The following is a 17,868-nucleotide window of genomic DNA, read 5'->3' as shown; positions in this document are numbered from 1 at the left end:
AGCAGTTTTTATCTGACCATGTAGTGTAATGTTGCCGATTCCGTTGAACCAGCACTCGCACAATTTCGATCGCACTGAAAAGACGACGCATAGTGGAACGTGCTAAAAATGTCACTTCTTTCTTTCTACTAGTTTCCCGCACTACTGATTGGCGTACTCTATCCCAGTGGTCTCCAATCTGTGGACCGTGGCATCAACAGAAGTGGTCTGCGAAAAAATGATTTTTCAGAGAAATCCTTATTACAACAATATATATCGTGCAATCTTTGTTACCCATAATCAGGATTAAATTTCCAACAGCCACATCTAGAATAAGATTTTATCAAATATATAATTAAAAACTTTTTAACTAAGTCTATAGAATGTACAGTGGTGGTCACGTAATGTCGGACTCCTCATATTTTCACGTATTTTGAGTGTTTGCGGCAGCATGGACAGTTCCCTAGACCACTTATAGGAAAACTTTCTTCACGCGTCTTTGAGGACACTCTTTAACTATACACATGCAAAAAATCAGACCGATATCTTTTAAAATCTCGAAACACCATTCATAAATGTGATAAAAGGTATGAAATTTATGCCGTCCAGTAAAAGTCGGACAATCTTCATTTCATAGCAAAATGACCACATAGCTTGCCAATATTGGCCAATATGGTGCCAAAATCATTTGATATCAGTTATTAAAGGTCCGTCGACTAGCTTGAGAGGTCATCTACGTATTAATAACCTAGGCCAGGGTCTGCAAACTACGGCCCGCGGGCCGCATGCGGCCCTCGATAGCCTGTTATGCGGCCCGTGATGGCTTTGTAAAGGTAAATATAAATAAGTAATTATTGTGATTATTTTCATCAAAACTGTAAAGTTGATATTTGAGACTTTAACCAAGCCTTAATAATCGAAAGTTATAAAAAAATTATGTATTCTGTTGGTAAAAACGAAGAGTTAAAGCTTGCATTAGCTAAAGGCAACGGCAAAATGGTGCTCATTACCGTTATATGCGAAGCAATGCGGCCCGCGAACTAAAAAGTTTGGAGAATCCTGACCTAGGTCATGCGCTCTATGGCCTTAATCAGCCAAATACCGTTTCTACTTCGAATTGGTTGGGCATTGTTGTTCCTTGCGTGGTTACGGAGCATGTTTGAACATGTTAATAGCAAGAATCGCTTAAGCAAGGTAGTGAATAAGGCTTTGTACCATAAGCGCTCATGCATCCCCATAACTTTCTAGATACCCTAACAACTTCCTTTCTTTGTGGTATGGTCCAAAAGCACTGCTTGGGACATAAATACTGAGGAACAATATCTCTTTTATAGTGCTTTTTACCGTTAATGAGACTAGTTCACGAGGGAATGCATATTAGAGGACGGTAGACTAATCTGCCCAAAGCAGACAATCATGTAGGGAATAACTCGCAGGTCATCACATTTCTACGATAAAATAGCTACCAACAACATGGGAGTTTCAAAATCCAGGACGTTAAATTCTTCGAATTATCGTTCGGTTATCCCTCATTCAATGATGACTATCTACGGACGGTATACTTACTTACTTACTTATCCGGCGCTACAACCGCTTTGCGACCTTGGCCTGCCTCAGGAGTGTCCGAAATCACTCACGGTCTCGCGCCTTTGTCTGCCAGTCCGTTATCCCGGCCTTAATGGCGGACGTATCAATTTGGGCCTAACACGCTTCCTCTGTCCTTGTGGACGGCCTAAAAAGACTTTACGGGCTGGGTCGTCCGTTTCCATGCGTAGAACATGACAAGAATCCTTCTCTGTGCATCTTCTTCTCGAACGCGGCTAAGAGGGTTTCGTCAGATTTATACACGGACGGAAGGTATACACTGCGCGGTTATCCTTGGTTTCAATAGAACCAGGAACAAACATTTAATGTTCAAATTGATGGGTGGTCGTCATGAATCCTAATCAAAAAGTATGGCGGAAGTCCATTTTTTCTGCACTGTTTTCCAATATTTTCTTGCTAATAAATCAGTTTCGATTACAAACGATACCATTCGGAGAATCTTCGTCTTCATAACGGAGCATCCAGTCCAGCGAGGAACGTAAGCAGCATAAAACGATGAGATGTTTTGGAATCAAAAGTTCCAAGACAAACGTCTCCAATTTGTTGCACGTTTAGATTTCGATTACTCCCCAGCTATTATATTAAAGCAACTTATCAGTTCATTTTGAAGGAAATTAAAGGAAGTTCAAAATGGATTCGCTCTTAGGGCCGTAGAGTGCCATGAAACAGAAGAAAATCTGCAGACGAGTGGCAGCAGCCAGACACCTAAGCTTAATGGTGTCTGTACAATCGATCCGTTGACGCATTAGTTGGTCCATTTTAGCAAAATTTTAATTTAGTTATTTAATACATGCATAACGTTATTAAATTACACAACATTAAATTAAAAAAAAACCTGTATAACTGTACAATTACTACAATACCACATATGCATTGCATGCATACCTACATTTACAAAATTGCCCAAAAAAGTGATAAAACATAATTAAACTTCCGCTTTAAATTATAACTGTTTTTTTTTCTTTTTTTGTAAATAAAATCACCCAATAAAAAAAAGATTGATCTAACGCTCTAATGTGAATACCTAAACAATAACTTTATTACCAATTTTATATTACGCGTAAAGAAGCAATAATCTTGTGTGATTCAATCAAACCCGCGCTACAAAAACAAAATTATTTTGCTAAATTAAACTAAACTAGAAAGTTTAAAAAGCAACTTGTACGTGCAAATAACCAGTACACAGAGCAAATGGAGCAATCAATTAAAAGATACACAATCATACCTGATAACATGTTTGTACCTATACCTATGTCGAGGATTAGTGACTACTCTAGAGGAGGCTACTACTACATTGATATGTGTACGTACCATCAGTATAAGCTTAAAATTAATATTGCACGATTTCGGAACAAACAATGTGGTTCGTCGGCTTTCATTGGGAGTTTTTTTTTCTTTGCAAATTTTCTTGATTTTAAATTATGCTTGCATCGTGTTTTGCTTTCTAAGCGAATTTTTATACGTACACTGTTGTGGAAAAAAAGAATAAACATACAATTTACATGGCTAGTATTCAGCAAGCGACTTCAGGAACGAGTGGCTGTCTCTTGTTTAACGCCATCGCGTCTTGTTTATGCGCGCGCGGTTTGATCAGAGCATGTCCATTGTTCGGTAAACGGTGTCCGGCAGCTCTATCTGAAACAAGAGTGTGGATAGATATAAATATTAAAAAAAACAACACATTTTACTCCTGTTAGAGAACTTGCCCCTGAGTATGGAAAAAACCAGCCCCTTACCTGCAAGTAGCAATGCCTTACGGCGTATTTCATGCATCCGAAAGCAAAACATACGAGCGCAGCAGTAAAGCAATGTTTAGTTTGTTCGGCATCTACGCGATAGCCATCTTCCAGCCCTATGGCACTAGCACCGCCGCGGTATTGTCGTTGTAGCCGGCCGCCAGATTGAGTTTGTATTTATGAAACGACAGACAGGAGGCCACACCCTTCCGGGGTGCCATGAATCCTTCGTTGCTGCGGCCCGAGCTAAGCACCACACCGTCCAGCCCGTAGATGACGATCTGGCTGGTTGCACAGGCGAGAATGTCGGCGCTCGTGTGTATCGCCATCGCCGACACGTCCGTCCCGGCGCTCCAGTTCTGTACGGAGGAGTACGCTTTCCTTATATCGTAGAGCCGTACGCTAGCCGACACATCGGCGGTCACTAGCGATTCGCAATCGTCGCGCAGGCAGATCGCCAGCACCGGGTTAATGTGCTCCCGTATGGTTGCGCAGCGCGTCTCGGCTGGCGGACAGCGGCGATCGAATATGCGCACACTGCCATCGTAAAACCCGGCCGCAAATATACCGTTCGGCGCGCAGGACAGCTTCAGTACGGCCGTGTCGGAGCCGCTCGGAATATCACAGATACGCATCTCCCGCTCAGCATCCCACAGGCGTATGTATTTCGCTTCACCCGCCGCCATTATCGTTTGCGTGCGCTGGTGCCATGCGAGCACCAGACCGCCGTGGGCGGCCGGTGCCGCCTCGCTACAGCTTACCTTGGCTGCGCTTGATGTATTGAAATCTAGCAAACCGTGCCACGCCGAAAGCAGCTGGTTTTCGTCGCTCGTCTCCTTCGGGCGCCACAATCGTATCGTGCTGTCGCTGTACCCGGCCATTATCACACCGACGTCGTGCGCGTTGAGGAACTCCAGCGACGTGACCGCCAGTGCGTGGTTACCAAACCCGTGCGCGGGCAGCGGCTCGTTCGATGGCTTCAGTTGGTGCGGGAACGATGATAACGATGGCTGTTGCGACTGTGAGGGCGTCGGGTGGTGCTGCTCCAGGAAGGATTGATTAATTAGACGGTGCGAACCATGGTGCTGCAGGCTGTGGTAACCGGAGCTGGTGCTGCTGCTGGACAGGTTGCTGGAGCTGTCGTAAATCGATTGTCGTTGGGGCATTAGCGTGTGCGTGACTTCCGTGCTCATATTCACTACGATGACTCGATCCCTGGGAAAGCAAGAGCAATAGTTCATATATAGTTCCAGTTTGCCAAACGAATTACTTGGTGTAAAGTATGGAATAAAAAAAACAAAACGCATTCACTTACTTGTATGCGAAAGCCACCTGTTCGTCGTAAGGATTTAGCTTGATGAACGTCGGTGCATGCTGCGTACGGCAGGACCAACTTTGCACATCTAGCCGCTTAAAGATCGCCTTCATGCGCTGCGTACGCCCCTCCGCTCGTACCTCTTTGTTGCGCAACCAGCGCGATTTGCGGATGAGAAATTCGTACGAATTGTGATCCGTACCAGCCGCTTTCGCTTCGTTCATACGCTTCGACGGTTGGGCAAAGAAGCTGACCGACCATTCGATATACTGAGTCCCCACGATCGGCTTCAGCGGAGCCGTCGATGACGACAGGGAGTGTGAGGACGATTGCGAATACGCTAATTTATCCGGACTGTCCGTATAATCCGGTCCGGCCGCTGGACTGTCGTTTACCGCGTGGATACGCTTCTTCATTGCTAGTGGCGTCTGCTGATTCGCCAGACGATGGTGACTGCCCCCGTTGTCACTGGGGCCGTGTATTCCCCCGTGCGTTGGGGGCGACTCGCCCGCTAGATAACCGACACGAGTGTTCGGTGACGGAGGTAAACTGACGCTGGCCGCGCTACCGTAGTGGTGCGAGCTTTTGTCGCACACCGTCACCTCCTTGGCGCTGTCGGCGCGCACATAGTCAACGACTTTCTGCGCCATCGAGGCAACCTCCGGGAAGGGATCTTTCGACAGGGCAATGAATCCGTTCCACAGCTTCTGATAGAACCCAACCATGACGGACGCTTTGCCAACGCCAATAATATTGCTCGTGCTTAGGACGCGCTTCATCGGATTGGTGGTCCGTTCGGGGCTGTCCAGTTGCAAAAACGTGCCGGCAAACTGTGACTCGAAGAACAGCACCATCCACTGAAGCGCGGCAATCAGCTCCATGCGTACCAGCGGGCTCATATCGTTGCTTACCGTGGAGAAAAGGTGCATCGCAGTCGACCGATCGATGTTGTTCGCATGGTCCGACCGTTGCTTTACCGAGCTTATAAACGTGCCCAGCGCATAGACGGCAGCAGCTCGCACCTCCGGATAGGGATCGCTGAGCAGGGGGTACAGTTTTTCGTTCGCATTGTCCCGCACGCCGGACCACCGTGCTTGTTCGTAGTTCTGCCACAGATGCCCCAAGCAGATGGCCAACCACTGCCGCAGCAGTGGATTGCTGTCGTCGTTCAGCTGATCGAGGCAGATGGACACGAGCTGCCCCTGCAGTGCACTCGACTGTCCGTTCGGGAAGTTGTGCACGATGCTAGCGAGCACGAACGCAGCGTACGTTCGATGATTGCCCTTGAACGGTTGCCCGCCGGGATTGGTGTCTTGCAGGGCGATCAGGAAATACTTATGACCTTGCTCACGGATAAGATCGATCTGGCACGTCCCATCCACTGCAACTATTTTCGCCCAGATGAACACCAGACACGGGCGCAGCTCCTTGGCCGAGCTTTGCAGGAGCTTCAGCACGTACGGAAAGATGCCCACGCTCAGCGCCAGATTAACCGCCCACGGACCGAGATCAACAAAGTGTCCCAACAACTCCAAGGCACGCAATCGGTGAACCTGCGACAGCAGCACCTGCAGCACGATCGGCAACTGCTCGGGCGGGCTGCGCTGCTCGGTGCTTCCCTCTAGCCACACCTGAAATGCCGTCAGCTGCTCCTCGAAGAAGGGCGAATGCTGGAATGGTTTTCCTTTCTCGAGCACGTCCGGCAGCTGGGCCAGCGCCTGGTCTAGGGCCAAATCCCACGCCGACCACATCGGATGCCGATAGCTGGGGGGCAACGCCGGACTAGAGATGGGCGTGCAGTCGTACGCCCGCAAGATACGCTCGGCCAGCAGAAAGTTGCGAAACAGGCTCGCCACCAGCAGGTCCTGGCGGAACAGCTTCTGGAACAGTTCGGGCCGCAGCGTGTTCCACGCAATCGTGTCCGTAATGGCGGTAAAAATCCAGTTCAGCTCACCCATCATCGTCCTCCTATCGTTGAGCTGGCCGGGAATTTTCTCAATCAGCTCCTCTGTCACCTCCGGCACCAGCTTGGAAGTGGATTGAAGCGTAAACCACCGTAGCGCCATCTTGACCGGCGTAGTAAGGCATGAGGTGAACAGATCCGCCGGCAGGTTGGGATTCATCGGCAGCAACTGATCGGCAGCGCAGGCCGCCAGCTGAATACAGTTCCGGTACGTCGTCGTTCCAGCGCCCCCGGTCGAAGGGGAGGGTGAGCTGCGACTATCCTCCGCCTGTAGGTCGCCGCCCGTGTGTCCCACCGTGCTGCCGCTTCGATTCCTTATATGCTCCACCTCAAGCTCGTGCTGATCGGCGAACGTGTGAAAACTGTTCACGATAATGCCGGCGTTTGAGCAATCGTACACGTAAATCGATGGAGCGCCCATCCACGTCTGCAGGTCATAGATGGACAGCGGGATGTACTGCGTGAAATTCCGATTGAACACCCAAATTTCGCCATTGGCCGTCGGACGCGGCACACCGTGGCCGTTATAGTGGAACAGCACACGCTCCTCTTTCGCATTCCGACGCAGCGAGGTGCACAGCTTCTTCACGTCCTCCATCGTTGGGTCGAGTGAGTGCCGATAGCGGGCGCGAGGCTGCCACCGTTCGTACTGCTTCTGTAGCTGGTAACTGATCATCTCTAGCGCTTTCCCGGGCGAGTAGGATGCCGGATTGATCCAGCACTCTACCCGCGCACACTTGTCGATTTTGACCACATCCGGCGGGTCGACACCGATGTTGAGGCACAGCACCAGCGCCACGCTCACCGTTTTCATGCGGTCTCGTACACGCCAACATTGGGTCGTGCAGTTGATGCCAAGGATCTTGCCCCGATGTCGCTCACAGTTGAAACAGACCGGCAACAAAGCATCATCCTCATCTTCCGCGTCATTGGAGTCTTTCGATTGTTCTGTTGTTTCAATCATTATTTACATGCCTTTTACGGAACCGACGGAACCCAAATGGAGAGGTTGAACTCGACGTGCTGGACAGAGCTGCAAAGAACAGTAATACTGATGTGTTAGCATTGTACATGAAAACGACCACAACACAGCATGACCAACACCCGATCGAACCTTTCTCTCTGTTTTTGCTCCTCTCAAAGATGCTGCTGCTGCTGCTGCCAGAAACTCCTATCAAGCTCCTTGTCCTGTTATCAATTCTTTTCCTGATTATACCACCGCCCGTTCTTCGGCTTATCGCTCGAAACCTCACGCTAGTTTTCTAGTAGCACAGCGCTGCCACCTCCTCTGTGTCGTGCACCACTCGATGGGCCCGATTGTTATGAACGTCCCACGCCACCCAGCTTCACTATGCCCTTTTTGCGTTTGTTTTTGTTTTTCGTAGCGTGGCGCGAGGAAAATTTCTCACCTCCAGAATAGGCAAACCCGTTGCTATGAGCTTGTGTTTGCTTTACGTTCGGAGCACATCACATGTGGTAGCCAAAAAAAAACACACCTCGACAGGGCACGGTCGATACGTAAAACTATATTCCGCAGTGGTTCTGCACGCAACGCTTAATTTATGCTTTTGTAACACAGCTACCGAAAGGCTGCTGCTAGAAGCTGGTCCACGATCAGTGCAACAATGTTTCGCTCAGCTCAATCACAGCCGACGATCAATCGCACTGTTTAGTTTGCACGCACTACACGGACAAGAATTACGACAATTCGCACACCAACCTATGGTTCTTTTCGGATAATATGCGAGGTTAGAAATTGAACACTTTTTCGTTTTGCTACGACTTTTTCTCTTCTTCTTCGGGGGGAATTTGACAGCTCGTCTGACTTTTTTATGTACGGGCATCAACGTAAACAGGGACCATTTCGGACGGGCTTAGTATTCTTCAAAGCGCCTCGTAGTTTCGTAAGCCAGTGTACCTATTGGAAAACATGCAATCAATGCAAATATATTTTATTAACATTTCGAGATTACCTTTTTGCTTTATTTTTACACAAACAAAACTGAAAATGAAATGGCATCCGTGCAAGGTACACCGAAGTGGCTAAAACCTCGAGTGTTACGTATAAACGCGTTAGATTGCGAACGTCAGAGGAAACAGAAACGTAAACAGCGTTTGCATTTTTCCAAATACATTTTCTCTTTCTAGTTGTCGCAGGTAGAACGCGTAAATATCGAAAATAAAACACCCAAACATGAATCCCGGACGATTGGGATTAGCACCGCTCTTGCAAGAGAATCCGTTGTGGATTTCGTGGCACGACTCGAACTGGATACCGGTGCTGAATCCTGGCAATGTGATGGACTACTTTTCGGAAAAATCCAACCCATTTTACGACCGAACATGCAACAACGAAATCGTCCGGATGCAGCGGCAAAGCCTGGAGCTTCTGAAGTACGGGCTGGAAATGTCCCTTATTTGACTGTAGTCGAGTAAGTCTAATCGCCCTTTGCTTTCGCCCTATTGCAGCAACATGACTGGCGTAGAATACATTCCCCTCCACGTTCAAGACCCCATACTGTACGTGATCCGCAAACAGCACCGACATTCGCCGACAGAGGCTACTCCGATGGCTGACTACTACATCATTGCTGGTACGGTGTATCAGGCGCCCGATTTGGCCAGCGTTTTCAACTCGCGAATACTGTCCACCGTGCATCACTTGCAAACGGCATTCGATGAGGCCAGCTCATACTCCCGGTACCACCCGAGCAAAGGATATTCGTGGGATTTTTCTTCCAACAAAGCCAGTACGCATGCGATGGCGGAACAAGGTAGCTTGCTATGGAATGTGTTTTAAATGCCAAGCCATTTGCTTTCCGCTGTTACAGTTGCCGAAAAGACCAAAACTCAAACCAAGAAGGAAGCACCGGTGAAAGAGGAGCCGAGCTCAATTTTCCAACGTCAGCGGGTGGATATGTTGCTGGGCGATTTGCTCAGAAAGTTCCCGCTACCCTTGCCCCAGATGACAAACAATCCTACCGGCGGTAACCCGTCCGATACAGCCAATGCGTCTAATAACCATGGTGGTGCTGCAGGGGACAGCGATCACGTTGGTGCCGATGCTACTTTGATCAAACAAGAGCCCACCGAGGGAGGCGTTGGGCGGGGCGGTAATAATGATGTTCCACCGGAAAAGAAAATGAAACTGTAATTCTAATTGTAATTTAATGTGTAAGATGGCCCTTCTCGGACCTTGCGTGTATTTTGTAATAAAAAGTGCTGCGAAACGAATCCTGTTATCTGCTGTAAATCCACAGGAAGTACACTGTTCCCTCAGAGCGCACTTCTTGGAGAATGTGAAGATATCGAAGCATTTGTAACTTTGCATAGCTCTTCTTGTCCAATGCTTTGCCAGATTTGTGCAATAGATCGTCCTGCGTGATGAATTTACGATCTTTAGAAAGGAAAACAGAACAAATACATAACATTATTTTGCTTTGACAATCATAAATAGGTTGGTCAAGCAGTTCCTACTGAATAAAAAAATAAGGATTTGGGCAAAGCTGATGCCGAGATATTTGTCGCAAATAAAGACGTTCGACTTACCAGGAAACTTTGCCTGCATGCTGTTGTAATCTTTCCAAGCAGTAAGATCATGCTGGTTGGAAACAGCCTTGCGATGTTTGTACATAAGCGTGTATTTCTCCTCGAAGCATTTAATCACATCCTTTTCAAGGAACTGGATCAGTTCGGACAGTTGCATGCGACCCCGCAAATACTTGGGGATCGTCTCAAATTCTTCTTCCGTTATTTCTGCATCAAAGTCATAAAAATGTATATCCTTGGACTTGGACCGTGTTGCAAACGGAGATTTAGAATAGTCTGTGAGGTGCATTTTCGAGGGGTTGTCGTTCTGCAGCTGAAAGACGGATCAAGATTCTCGCATGAAATAATATAGCCTTATATCTTGTACTTGCAACATCATACGAACCTCCTTGAGTGGCATTGATTTCGGTGTATCTGATTGAGCAGGTTTAGCATTTGCCGCCTCGCTGTGTGGTCCAACTTCCCACAGATGAAGCATAAGTAGTTCGTTGCGTCGCATTTTCTGCATTATTTTGATGAACTGTGAACACACATCCTTTCGGTCCGTTTCGAGGTATTCCCTGGTGCGCGATAATTTCTCCGCCGCTTCACCCGAATCCTCCTTCAATTTGTTTAGATCGGCTGCGACGAACTCTTTACACTTATATATGTCCAGAAACAGTTCGATACGTTGAATGGTATCTAATTGCTTTTGGAGAATAGCATCCAACGTTTGGTCCATTTTTCTTCGCTTGCGTTTTCAAGAGATTACGATTGTTTTTGTTTGAAATTTTAACAGTAGCTGACCGTCTGACAGTTGATTGACATTTCAATTCTTGTAGCATCTTGGGAACGTGTGTCGGGTTCTCAGTTCTGTTCAAATAGGTTCGATGGATTTTAAATTTTACGTTTTTTGTGGTAGAGCGATTTTATTTCAGCATATTTACGATTGCCTGTACAATAAGTTCGAACAGTTAAAAGTTGTGTAAATCGGAAATTTCAACCGTAACCATTATGGTTATATCAAATATTATTTTCGTATAATTATACATAGTTACTGTAATTCAATACGCATTCAAAAACACCCCCTTTTCCAATGATCTATGATATGGCATAGTACGGGGTTTTTTTTTACGAATATATAATTGTGAATACAAACAATGTAATAGTTTAATTTTCCTAAGCGTGGCTACAGATGGCTACAATGTTTTAACCGCGCGCTGTAGAAATAGCCACACAAACGCTTGCAATGAAGTACACATACACCTACCGAACCGATTCAGAATGCATTTGTGGCAAACGTGTAGCAATGCAGTCGCATGCATCCTTGACGAGTACTATTTTAAAACCTTCTAGTCGCGTGTTACTTATCGACAGCACACGCTTGCAAGGTGCTTTGCGATCGTGCGCAGCAGACCATATGCAGGCTTCTGTGTGTTTGTAAAACGGAATTATATATGTATCAAAATACCGCAAACAGTACATAATGGGATTGTGATCCATTTAGCAAACCACTTTGCATACAAACATTGCGTTCTTTTGATGCTGTTTTAAATTGGTTTGTGTAGGTTGAGAGGTACGCGCACGCTGCACACAAAGTAAAATGAGTCTGTAGTGATCAATCGCGGCAATCATGGCAATGTAGAGTGCTCTCCACAGCCTATTGCGCCGAGAGCAAGGTTTTCATTTTAAGTTGTGCAGTGAAATCGATCGGTACGGAGCCGAGGTACGGACCACATTCACGTTTTGGCTCTCGCATAGAAATTTCGGTACATCGTTCACATTTCTTTTCCGCCCGTTAGAAGAAAAAAATGTCTTCCAAATCCGCTTTTAATTCCTGCTCCTATGCGCAGGACATCGATCGCACAGAAAGTAGTAAAGTTTTCGAAATTGAACAATGCATGTACAATTTATCAGAGGACTTTTTTCGCCAGACCACTCTACAAGAGACCGTCGCGCCGGTAGAAAGCGCGACTACGGGTGTAGTCTCACCGGAAGTGTTCGACGAGTCGCTCAACAATGCTGCAGCAAGTGCGGCACAGTCCGTGCACCACATAGCAGATATCCTTCAGCGTCCGATTTCCGACGAGCTAATGAAAAAACTGTGCTTCAGCGAACTGCTGCTTGTGTGTGATGGCAGCGAGACCATCGTTGGAGGGGCCGCTATCAACGTCAGCCTGATAGCGGAAGAAGTATTGGCGGCATTTTCCAGCACCAGACTCACAATTCTTGGGCATTCTACGGCGGAAAGTGAGCTGATGTCATTTGCGGACCGAAACTGTCGACCGCTGCAGGAGCGCAAATGTGAAACGCTCATTTCTGGTACAATCAGGCAGGTGGGTGGGAGTTCGCGCTGCAGTGTGACAATTAGCACATCGATTACGGGTGGCAACTACGTCAAGCTTACGTATTATGTTTTATATCTGTTATATTTTGCAGGAGAAACAAATACAACTCTACTTCGATGAGGCCCACAACGTCACAGCTTACAGGCAGGAAAGCAATGGGTTGCAGACCGAAAGCTTTTACGGTTTGCTGTCGGGCCCGGGAAGGAGCGGGGAAGAAGACTCGGCTGATGACAACAGGCCTACTATTTTGCCCGATGGACTACAGCTGCTACTCTTGCGGTACTTAGTGCTGTCCAACTTTGTAGGCGAAATTTGCAGCCAAACAATCGACATTCAGGGAAGGGTTGGAAATTGCATTCACCAAATTTCGGCCGCTATTCCAGTACCAAAGCATCGACGCGAAGGTACAGCTGAAGCAGTGAAGGAGATCAGAAAATCGACTTGGTATTCGGATGGCACAGAGCCAGAAGAAAGTGTATCGCATTACGACGCCTCCACGGGGCGTTTGCTGCGGCACGGTTGGAATAGTTCAAACTACATCCTCATTGAAAACCCGCTCGGTACGGCATCCCCAATGGCCATAAAAGAACTCGAGCAAGGTATGAAAGATTACGTGCAAACCTTATCGGGATTGATTAAAAACCGAGCGTCGGTGAAAGAGATGATCGACCATGTGGATTGCACAGTGAAAGAGATGGATCAGTGCAACAAAATTGTAAATCCGCTACTGAGAGATATCATTAAGGAAGTATGAAAACCGTATTTAAGAAATAAAAATAAAATAAAAAATGAACTAAACAAATTTCATATGCGTATAGGCTGAACATATTGAAACAATAACATGGATACCGCTATAACTAGGCAGATATACCGGTTACCATGGAAACCATCCACATAGTAACACGTGTTTGTTTTGCGAGACGAGTTTCAACAATCTAAGCAAACCATAATTGAGCTTAGAGATACGTGTAGTTATTTGCAACCAAAATCTGTTTCCAGTGGAAAATGGCTCAGCTCAATTGTCCTCCCTGTACGCCTTGTGCATCCGTGTGCATTGAACATCAACCGATTCAAACGGTAAATTGTGAAGGTCGGTGAGAACCGTAGGAGTATTCAATTAAATCATTCTTTACACTAATTTTGAAGGAAACATCTGTGGATAATCCATTTCACAAGCCCAGAGAAACAACGGCAGCGGACATCAAAGACTACCAAAAAGAGGTAATTTGCATGCAATGTTTGAAAATATGTTCTTCTCTTTACGACACCCGTGACAATGGTCTGTTTTAGTTACTAACGAGCCCGGTCGGATTGCCAGCAAGCGATCCGCCTCCGTACCTCCCGCAACGTGCTGGAAACTCGGATGGGTATCCTTTGGCGAAACCAATGGGCCCAATCGGGCCATGGGCGACGGGCCGTGTCGATTGGGGTGCCCTTTCCGGTCAAACCGGCACGCGCCCGGTTGTCAACCAGTACTCCATTACGCGCTACAGTGTCGACGAGTGGCGCCAAAGAAATGCGGATATGATCAATGCTTGCGAGACCACCGTAGACCATAGTGTTCAGGTGGAAAATGCTAGCAAAAATACCATCATACGAACGTACGCAATAGCGGACAAAACGCAAACAGATTGTACGCAGAGTTTGCATGTGCGGGCTAAAAATATCGACGATTTAAAGTGCGAACTGGATAGGGCCATTTCTAGCATGCAGGAGGAAATTGCGGCCCTCGAACGGCAACGCCGACGGTTGAAGCAGTCACTGGCAGTGCTACGTATGCCGGAGGCTATAGGTAAGAATGGCGCTGGCGCTGCTAGCTATTATCACAGATACTAACTGACCCATTTAAACGTTCAGCCAACGAATGTTTGGAACGCCGTACGGGACGTCCAGATACGGAGCTGATTCGAGATCGTCCAGAGGAAGAGTTGATACAAGAGATTAGTTTGATTTCGGAAATTAAAGCAATATTGCTTCAAACGCTTGCAAACATTGAGCAGCAGCAAAGTGACAACCGCGCGGTGAGGCAACGAATGGAGTTTGACTGGAGCGAAAAAAAGGTAGCTCACGAGAATGATGCAGTCAATTGTAATCTTCGCAATCAGTCGACGAACACGCTGTTTAAGCCAGGAGCCACCAGATGCTCTAATGAGTAAGATATGAGACGTAGTATGAAGCTGAACGATTGTTTGAAGTTGTGTTTTTTTAACCTGCAGGCAATCGACTGAAATCTATTGGGAAAAATTTACCCGTGAAACATTGGACATGTATCACAACTGTCGCCACAAGTCGGAACAATTGCGGAACACACTCGATGCGATACTTACGAACGCTGCAAGAGATTTGCGCACCCAAGCCGATAGCGTCGAGCGGGCGTTAGCATCCCGTATATCGTGCATGGAGGAAATTCGTGAAAAGCTGGAAATTGATCTTCGCACTGTATGATGCCATAGTGGTATCCATCACATCGGATCTGATTTTCACTTCATATCCTTTTTTTCCTCTTTGGTAGGTCCTACAGCATCTAGCAGACACCGAAATTCAAATCGATAAGCTGAAGGTTGCCATCAGAAACATGGACTACGCGATGATGGTTGTCCAAACGCGGCTGGATAATCGCAATCAACGACCGAGGGTGGAAAATTGTCGGGATCAGCCTCAAAATTTGCTGATTGCAGAAGTAAAATCCCTCGAGGTGGGCTCTTCGGCCATGAACGCTCAGCTCAAACAGGAAGAGGACGTCAAGCAGGAGCTTGTCAATCGCCGCAACGAACTCGAACGCGAAATCATGCTCAAGCGGCGCACTATCGCCATTGATCGTGACCGTTGCCAATTGCTGCGGTCGCATTTTCCTTCCTCTACCGCTTTGAGCGGATATTGAGATGTGTTCGTGGTATTTTGAAGCGTTTGATTTGCACATTTAGCGATCATTCTTTATTGACGCTTTCCTTGGTAGCAGGCTGGTTGCAATCAATTGTTGACAAACAATTCCCAGCCCATCCATTGCACGAGTTTGAATGCTAAATACACTGGCACGAGCGTTAGCGAAATGTAGATGTAATAGCCGAGATCTTCATCCATTTGTAGCACATAATGATGATTGGTGTTCTTTACATAAACCCTTTTTGCACAATGTATGTTTGCTGCTTAAATCACATCCAGGGAAATGCCTTCTACTGCCTGAACTAGAAAAAATAAACACGGTTGAATATTATGTGTAATGTTGAAGTTCAGTGATAATTCTTACAATCTGGAATGTTGAAAGATTTTATAATTAACAGCAGCAGTGGCTACACAGCGAAGAGAAGAAATGCCGAATTTTTCCCGCAAACAAAATAAACTTTCTGTCAAAACAAAATAAACATTCTGTCAAAATAAAGACATAGGGATGTAGGGCTATCTACACGTGGGAATAATGTAGGGAACATTGTGTGGGTAACATCGCTTTTACACGGTAGTGCGAAAATCGCGGTTTGCAGTTCTAATAGCGCGTGGCCACGGAGGTGACAAAATGTTGAAAAAAATTTCAACTTTGTCAAAATTGCTTGTCAACTGCAAAAAAGAGCTTTTCTCGTGGCCCCACCAAAAACATACACAAGAGCGACAAAAAGCTCCAACATCTGAATATCATCGATATTTTGTTTAAGAACCACGAAATAGGTACATAAATCAATTAGAATCATGCATTTTAGCATTATTATCATAGCAATGGGTCACAAATGCACCAAATAGCTGTTTGTTTGTGCTTTTTTGCGAACGTCAAATTTTGTCACTTTTTGTAAACTTTTGTCAACTTTTTAACTTGACCAACTTTTGTCAACCTGGCTGCTCCAGGTTACAAAATTTTGACAAAAGCTCAAAAAAGTGACAAAAGCTCACGTTTTGAAAATTTTGTCAGCATTTTGTCACTCTCATGGCCTTTCGCCTTAACATTTCACACTGTTTCTGCAGCTTTGCAGTGGAGCGCCGTTTATCCGTGTACCTTTTATCCGGCTTTCCGGTTATCCGTGCTGTTGAGAAATGACAGTTCAATACAAAGATGACATTGCGTTCTGAGGAGGGTATTTGAAAAAGCGGTTATAAGAGCACATTGTCTTAACAAAAAACATTATAATTCATGGCATATTTCAAATATTCTCAGTGGAAAAACATGAGTTAAATAAAAACTGGGTTATTTTTATCAAAAAATAAGAAAATTTTCCAAAACCTAATGAGGAATTGATGATAAAATATATCATTTGACTCATTATCCGTGTTATTTGCTTATCCGGGCGATGTCAAGTCCCAAGAAGCCCGGATAAACGGCGCTCCACTGTATGTAAAAAAAACTAAAACACGCATAAAAACACGTTTAAAATGCACTAAAATTTGTTTGATAGCGAAACTAATTTAAAAAAAGGAAAAAGAATCTGCTTGAGTCGTTTAGAACCCTGTTAGTGGTCGTTTAGTGGATTTGTGGCACATGGGAAATATGAGAGAAATATGCTATCGAGATGAGTTTGATATATTAATACCTTTCAACGGGTGGGTATTTAAGAACTGAATAATGTAATCCATCTTTAATAAAGTGAAATAGCTCAGAGCTTAACGCAAGAGAACATAACACGTAAATTGTGCTATCGAATCTCACACTCATCTGTGGGAATCACTACAACAGTGCAGTGCTGAAGACGCGCTTGTAAGGTTTTCTTTTGGCAGTTGAAAATTCAAATTTCAAATTCAGAACGAGATTTTCCATTGAAATATTTCAAGGGCATTTAATTCCAGCTAAATGCACTGCGAATCGCTTCAATTCTTCGGCGATTAGAAGGCATTTAACGGAAATTTGCGGGTAGGGTTCTCGTTGAGAACTTTCTCCTTCCTTTTGCACCGTTGTAAAGTTTCGCATTGAAATTATGCATTGCTAGAACTAGAACTAGAATGGAATTAGAGCGGCGGTCCGCGTGCCAAAAATCCACTAAACGACCACTAAACAGGTTCTAAACGACTCAAGCTCTCTACCAAAACGGAATATAGAACGACTTCGTTTAGCAGACGTTAAACGACTCATGCATTCTAAAAATAGCAAAAAAAAAGCTGGTGGCGCCATCTGTCGGTGAGATACCCAACCAGTGCACAATGGGCATTTGCCGGGATGAAATTAAAAAAATCAACTTTGTAATAGCGCAATTCCAAATAATAGGTTTTAATACTAAGGGTTAAATTAAGAAAAATACCAAATATGAGCTCTGTATCTGTTCTGGTTCTCTAGAAAACACCTCTCAAAGTCGAGATTTGTTAAAAAAACGCAGAAAAATTTTCACTTTTTTGGAAAACTTTGAACCTTTGTAACTTTTTCAAATATGAACCGATTTTGATAAGTTTAGACATTTTATAAAGGATATTTAGTCAGCT

General features: G+C 45.6%; 6 protein-coding genes across 8 annotated transcripts; 3 read left to right on the top strand and 3 right to left on the bottom strand.

The window, feature by feature from the left end:
* Positions 1–2,596: 2,596 nt before the first annotated feature.
* Positions 2,597–8,405, bottom strand: LOC120955315 (regulatory-associated protein of mTOR). The gene is made up of 4 exons (XM_040376068.2): positions 7,713–8,405; positions 4,636–7,631; positions 3,321–4,535; positions 2,597–3,219 (listed from the first exon to the last, which is right to left on the bottom strand). The coding sequence occupies exons 2-3, from the start codon at positions 7,560–7,562 to the stop codon at positions 3,437–3,439; spliced, it is 4,026 nt and encodes a 1,341-aa protein (XP_040232002.1). The 5' UTR covers positions 7,563–7,631; positions 7,713–8,405; the 3' UTR covers positions 2,597–3,219; positions 3,321–3,436.
* A 300-nt stretch (positions 8,406–8,705) lies between these two features.
* LOC120955317 (mediator of RNA polymerase II transcription subunit 6) lies at positions 8,706–9,832 on the top strand. The gene is made up of 3 exons (XM_040376070.2): positions 8,706–8,992; positions 9,068–9,348; positions 9,430–9,832. Exons 1-3 carry the CDS (start codon positions 8,793–8,795, stop codon positions 9,750–9,752), a joined length of 804 nt encoding a protein of 267 aa, XP_040232004.1. The 5' UTR covers positions 8,706–8,792; the 3' UTR covers positions 9,753–9,832.
* LOC120955316 (spindle and kinetochore-associated protein 1-like) lies at positions 9,765–10,988 on the bottom strand. Its single transcript, XM_040376069.2, has 3 exons — positions 10,533–10,988; positions 10,148–10,460; positions 9,765–9,995 (listed from the first exon to the last, which is right to left on the bottom strand). Exons 1-3 carry the CDS (start codon positions 10,866–10,868, stop codon positions 9,838–9,840), a joined length of 807 nt encoding a protein of 268 aa, XP_040232003.2. The 5' UTR covers positions 10,869–10,988; the 3' UTR covers positions 9,765–9,837.
* An 823-nt stretch (positions 10,989–11,811) lies between these two features.
* LOC120958596 (uncharacterized) lies at positions 11,812–13,325 on the top strand. 2 transcript variants are annotated; one of them, XM_040381504.2, is made up of 3 exons: positions 11,812–11,998; positions 12,061–12,462; positions 12,566–13,325. In XM_040381504.2, exons 1-3 carry the CDS (start codon positions 11,972–11,974, stop codon positions 13,226–13,228), a joined length of 1,092 nt encoding a protein of 363 aa, XP_040237438.2. In that variant the 5' UTR covers positions 11,812–11,971; the 3' UTR covers positions 13,229–13,325. The 2 variants fall into 2 exon arrangements, with proteins under 2 accessions (XP_040237438.2, XP_040237437.2); XM_040381503.2 differs by having other exon boundaries at positions 11,813–12,462.
* Positions 13,326–13,369: 44 nt separating this feature from the next.
* LOC120958595 (tektin-4) lies at positions 13,370–15,374 on the top strand. Its single transcript, XM_040381502.2, has 6 exons — positions 13,370–13,551; positions 13,621–13,695; positions 13,765–14,266; positions 14,332–14,626; positions 14,691–14,913; positions 14,987–15,374. Exons 1-6 carry the CDS (start codon positions 13,480–13,482, stop codon positions 15,353–15,355), a joined length of 1,536 nt encoding a protein of 511 aa, XP_040237436.2. The 5' UTR covers positions 13,370–13,479; the 3' UTR covers positions 15,356–15,374.
* A 5-nt stretch (positions 15,375–15,379) lies between these two features.
* Positions 15,380–15,850, bottom strand: LOC120958597 (uncharacterized). Of its 2 annotated transcripts, none has more exons than XM_040381505.2 (2): positions 15,722–15,850; positions 15,380–15,654 (listed from the first exon to the last, which is right to left on the bottom strand). In XM_040381505.2, exon 2 carries the CDS (start codon positions 15,553–15,555, stop codon positions 15,445–15,447), a length of 111 nt encoding a protein of 36 aa, XP_040237439.1. In that variant the 5' UTR covers positions 15,556–15,654; positions 15,722–15,850; the 3' UTR covers positions 15,380–15,444. The 2 variants fall into 2 exon arrangements, with proteins under 2 accessions (XP_040237439.1, XP_049465982.1); XM_049610025.1 differs by having other exon boundaries at positions 15,380–15,659; positions 15,722–15,849.
* Between the last annotated feature and the right edge of the window lie 2,018 nt (positions 15,851–17,868).

The sequence above is a fragment of the Anopheles coluzzii genome, chromosome 3, assembly GCF_943734685.1.
Source record: "Anopheles coluzzii chromosome 3, AcolN3, whole genome shotgun sequence".
NCBI classification, from domain to species: Eukaryota; Metazoa; Arthropoda; class Insecta; order Diptera; family Culicidae; genus Anopheles; species Anopheles coluzzii.
Note: the sequence above shows the minus strand (reverse complement) of the source record. Positions and strands in the feature narration are given on the sequence as shown.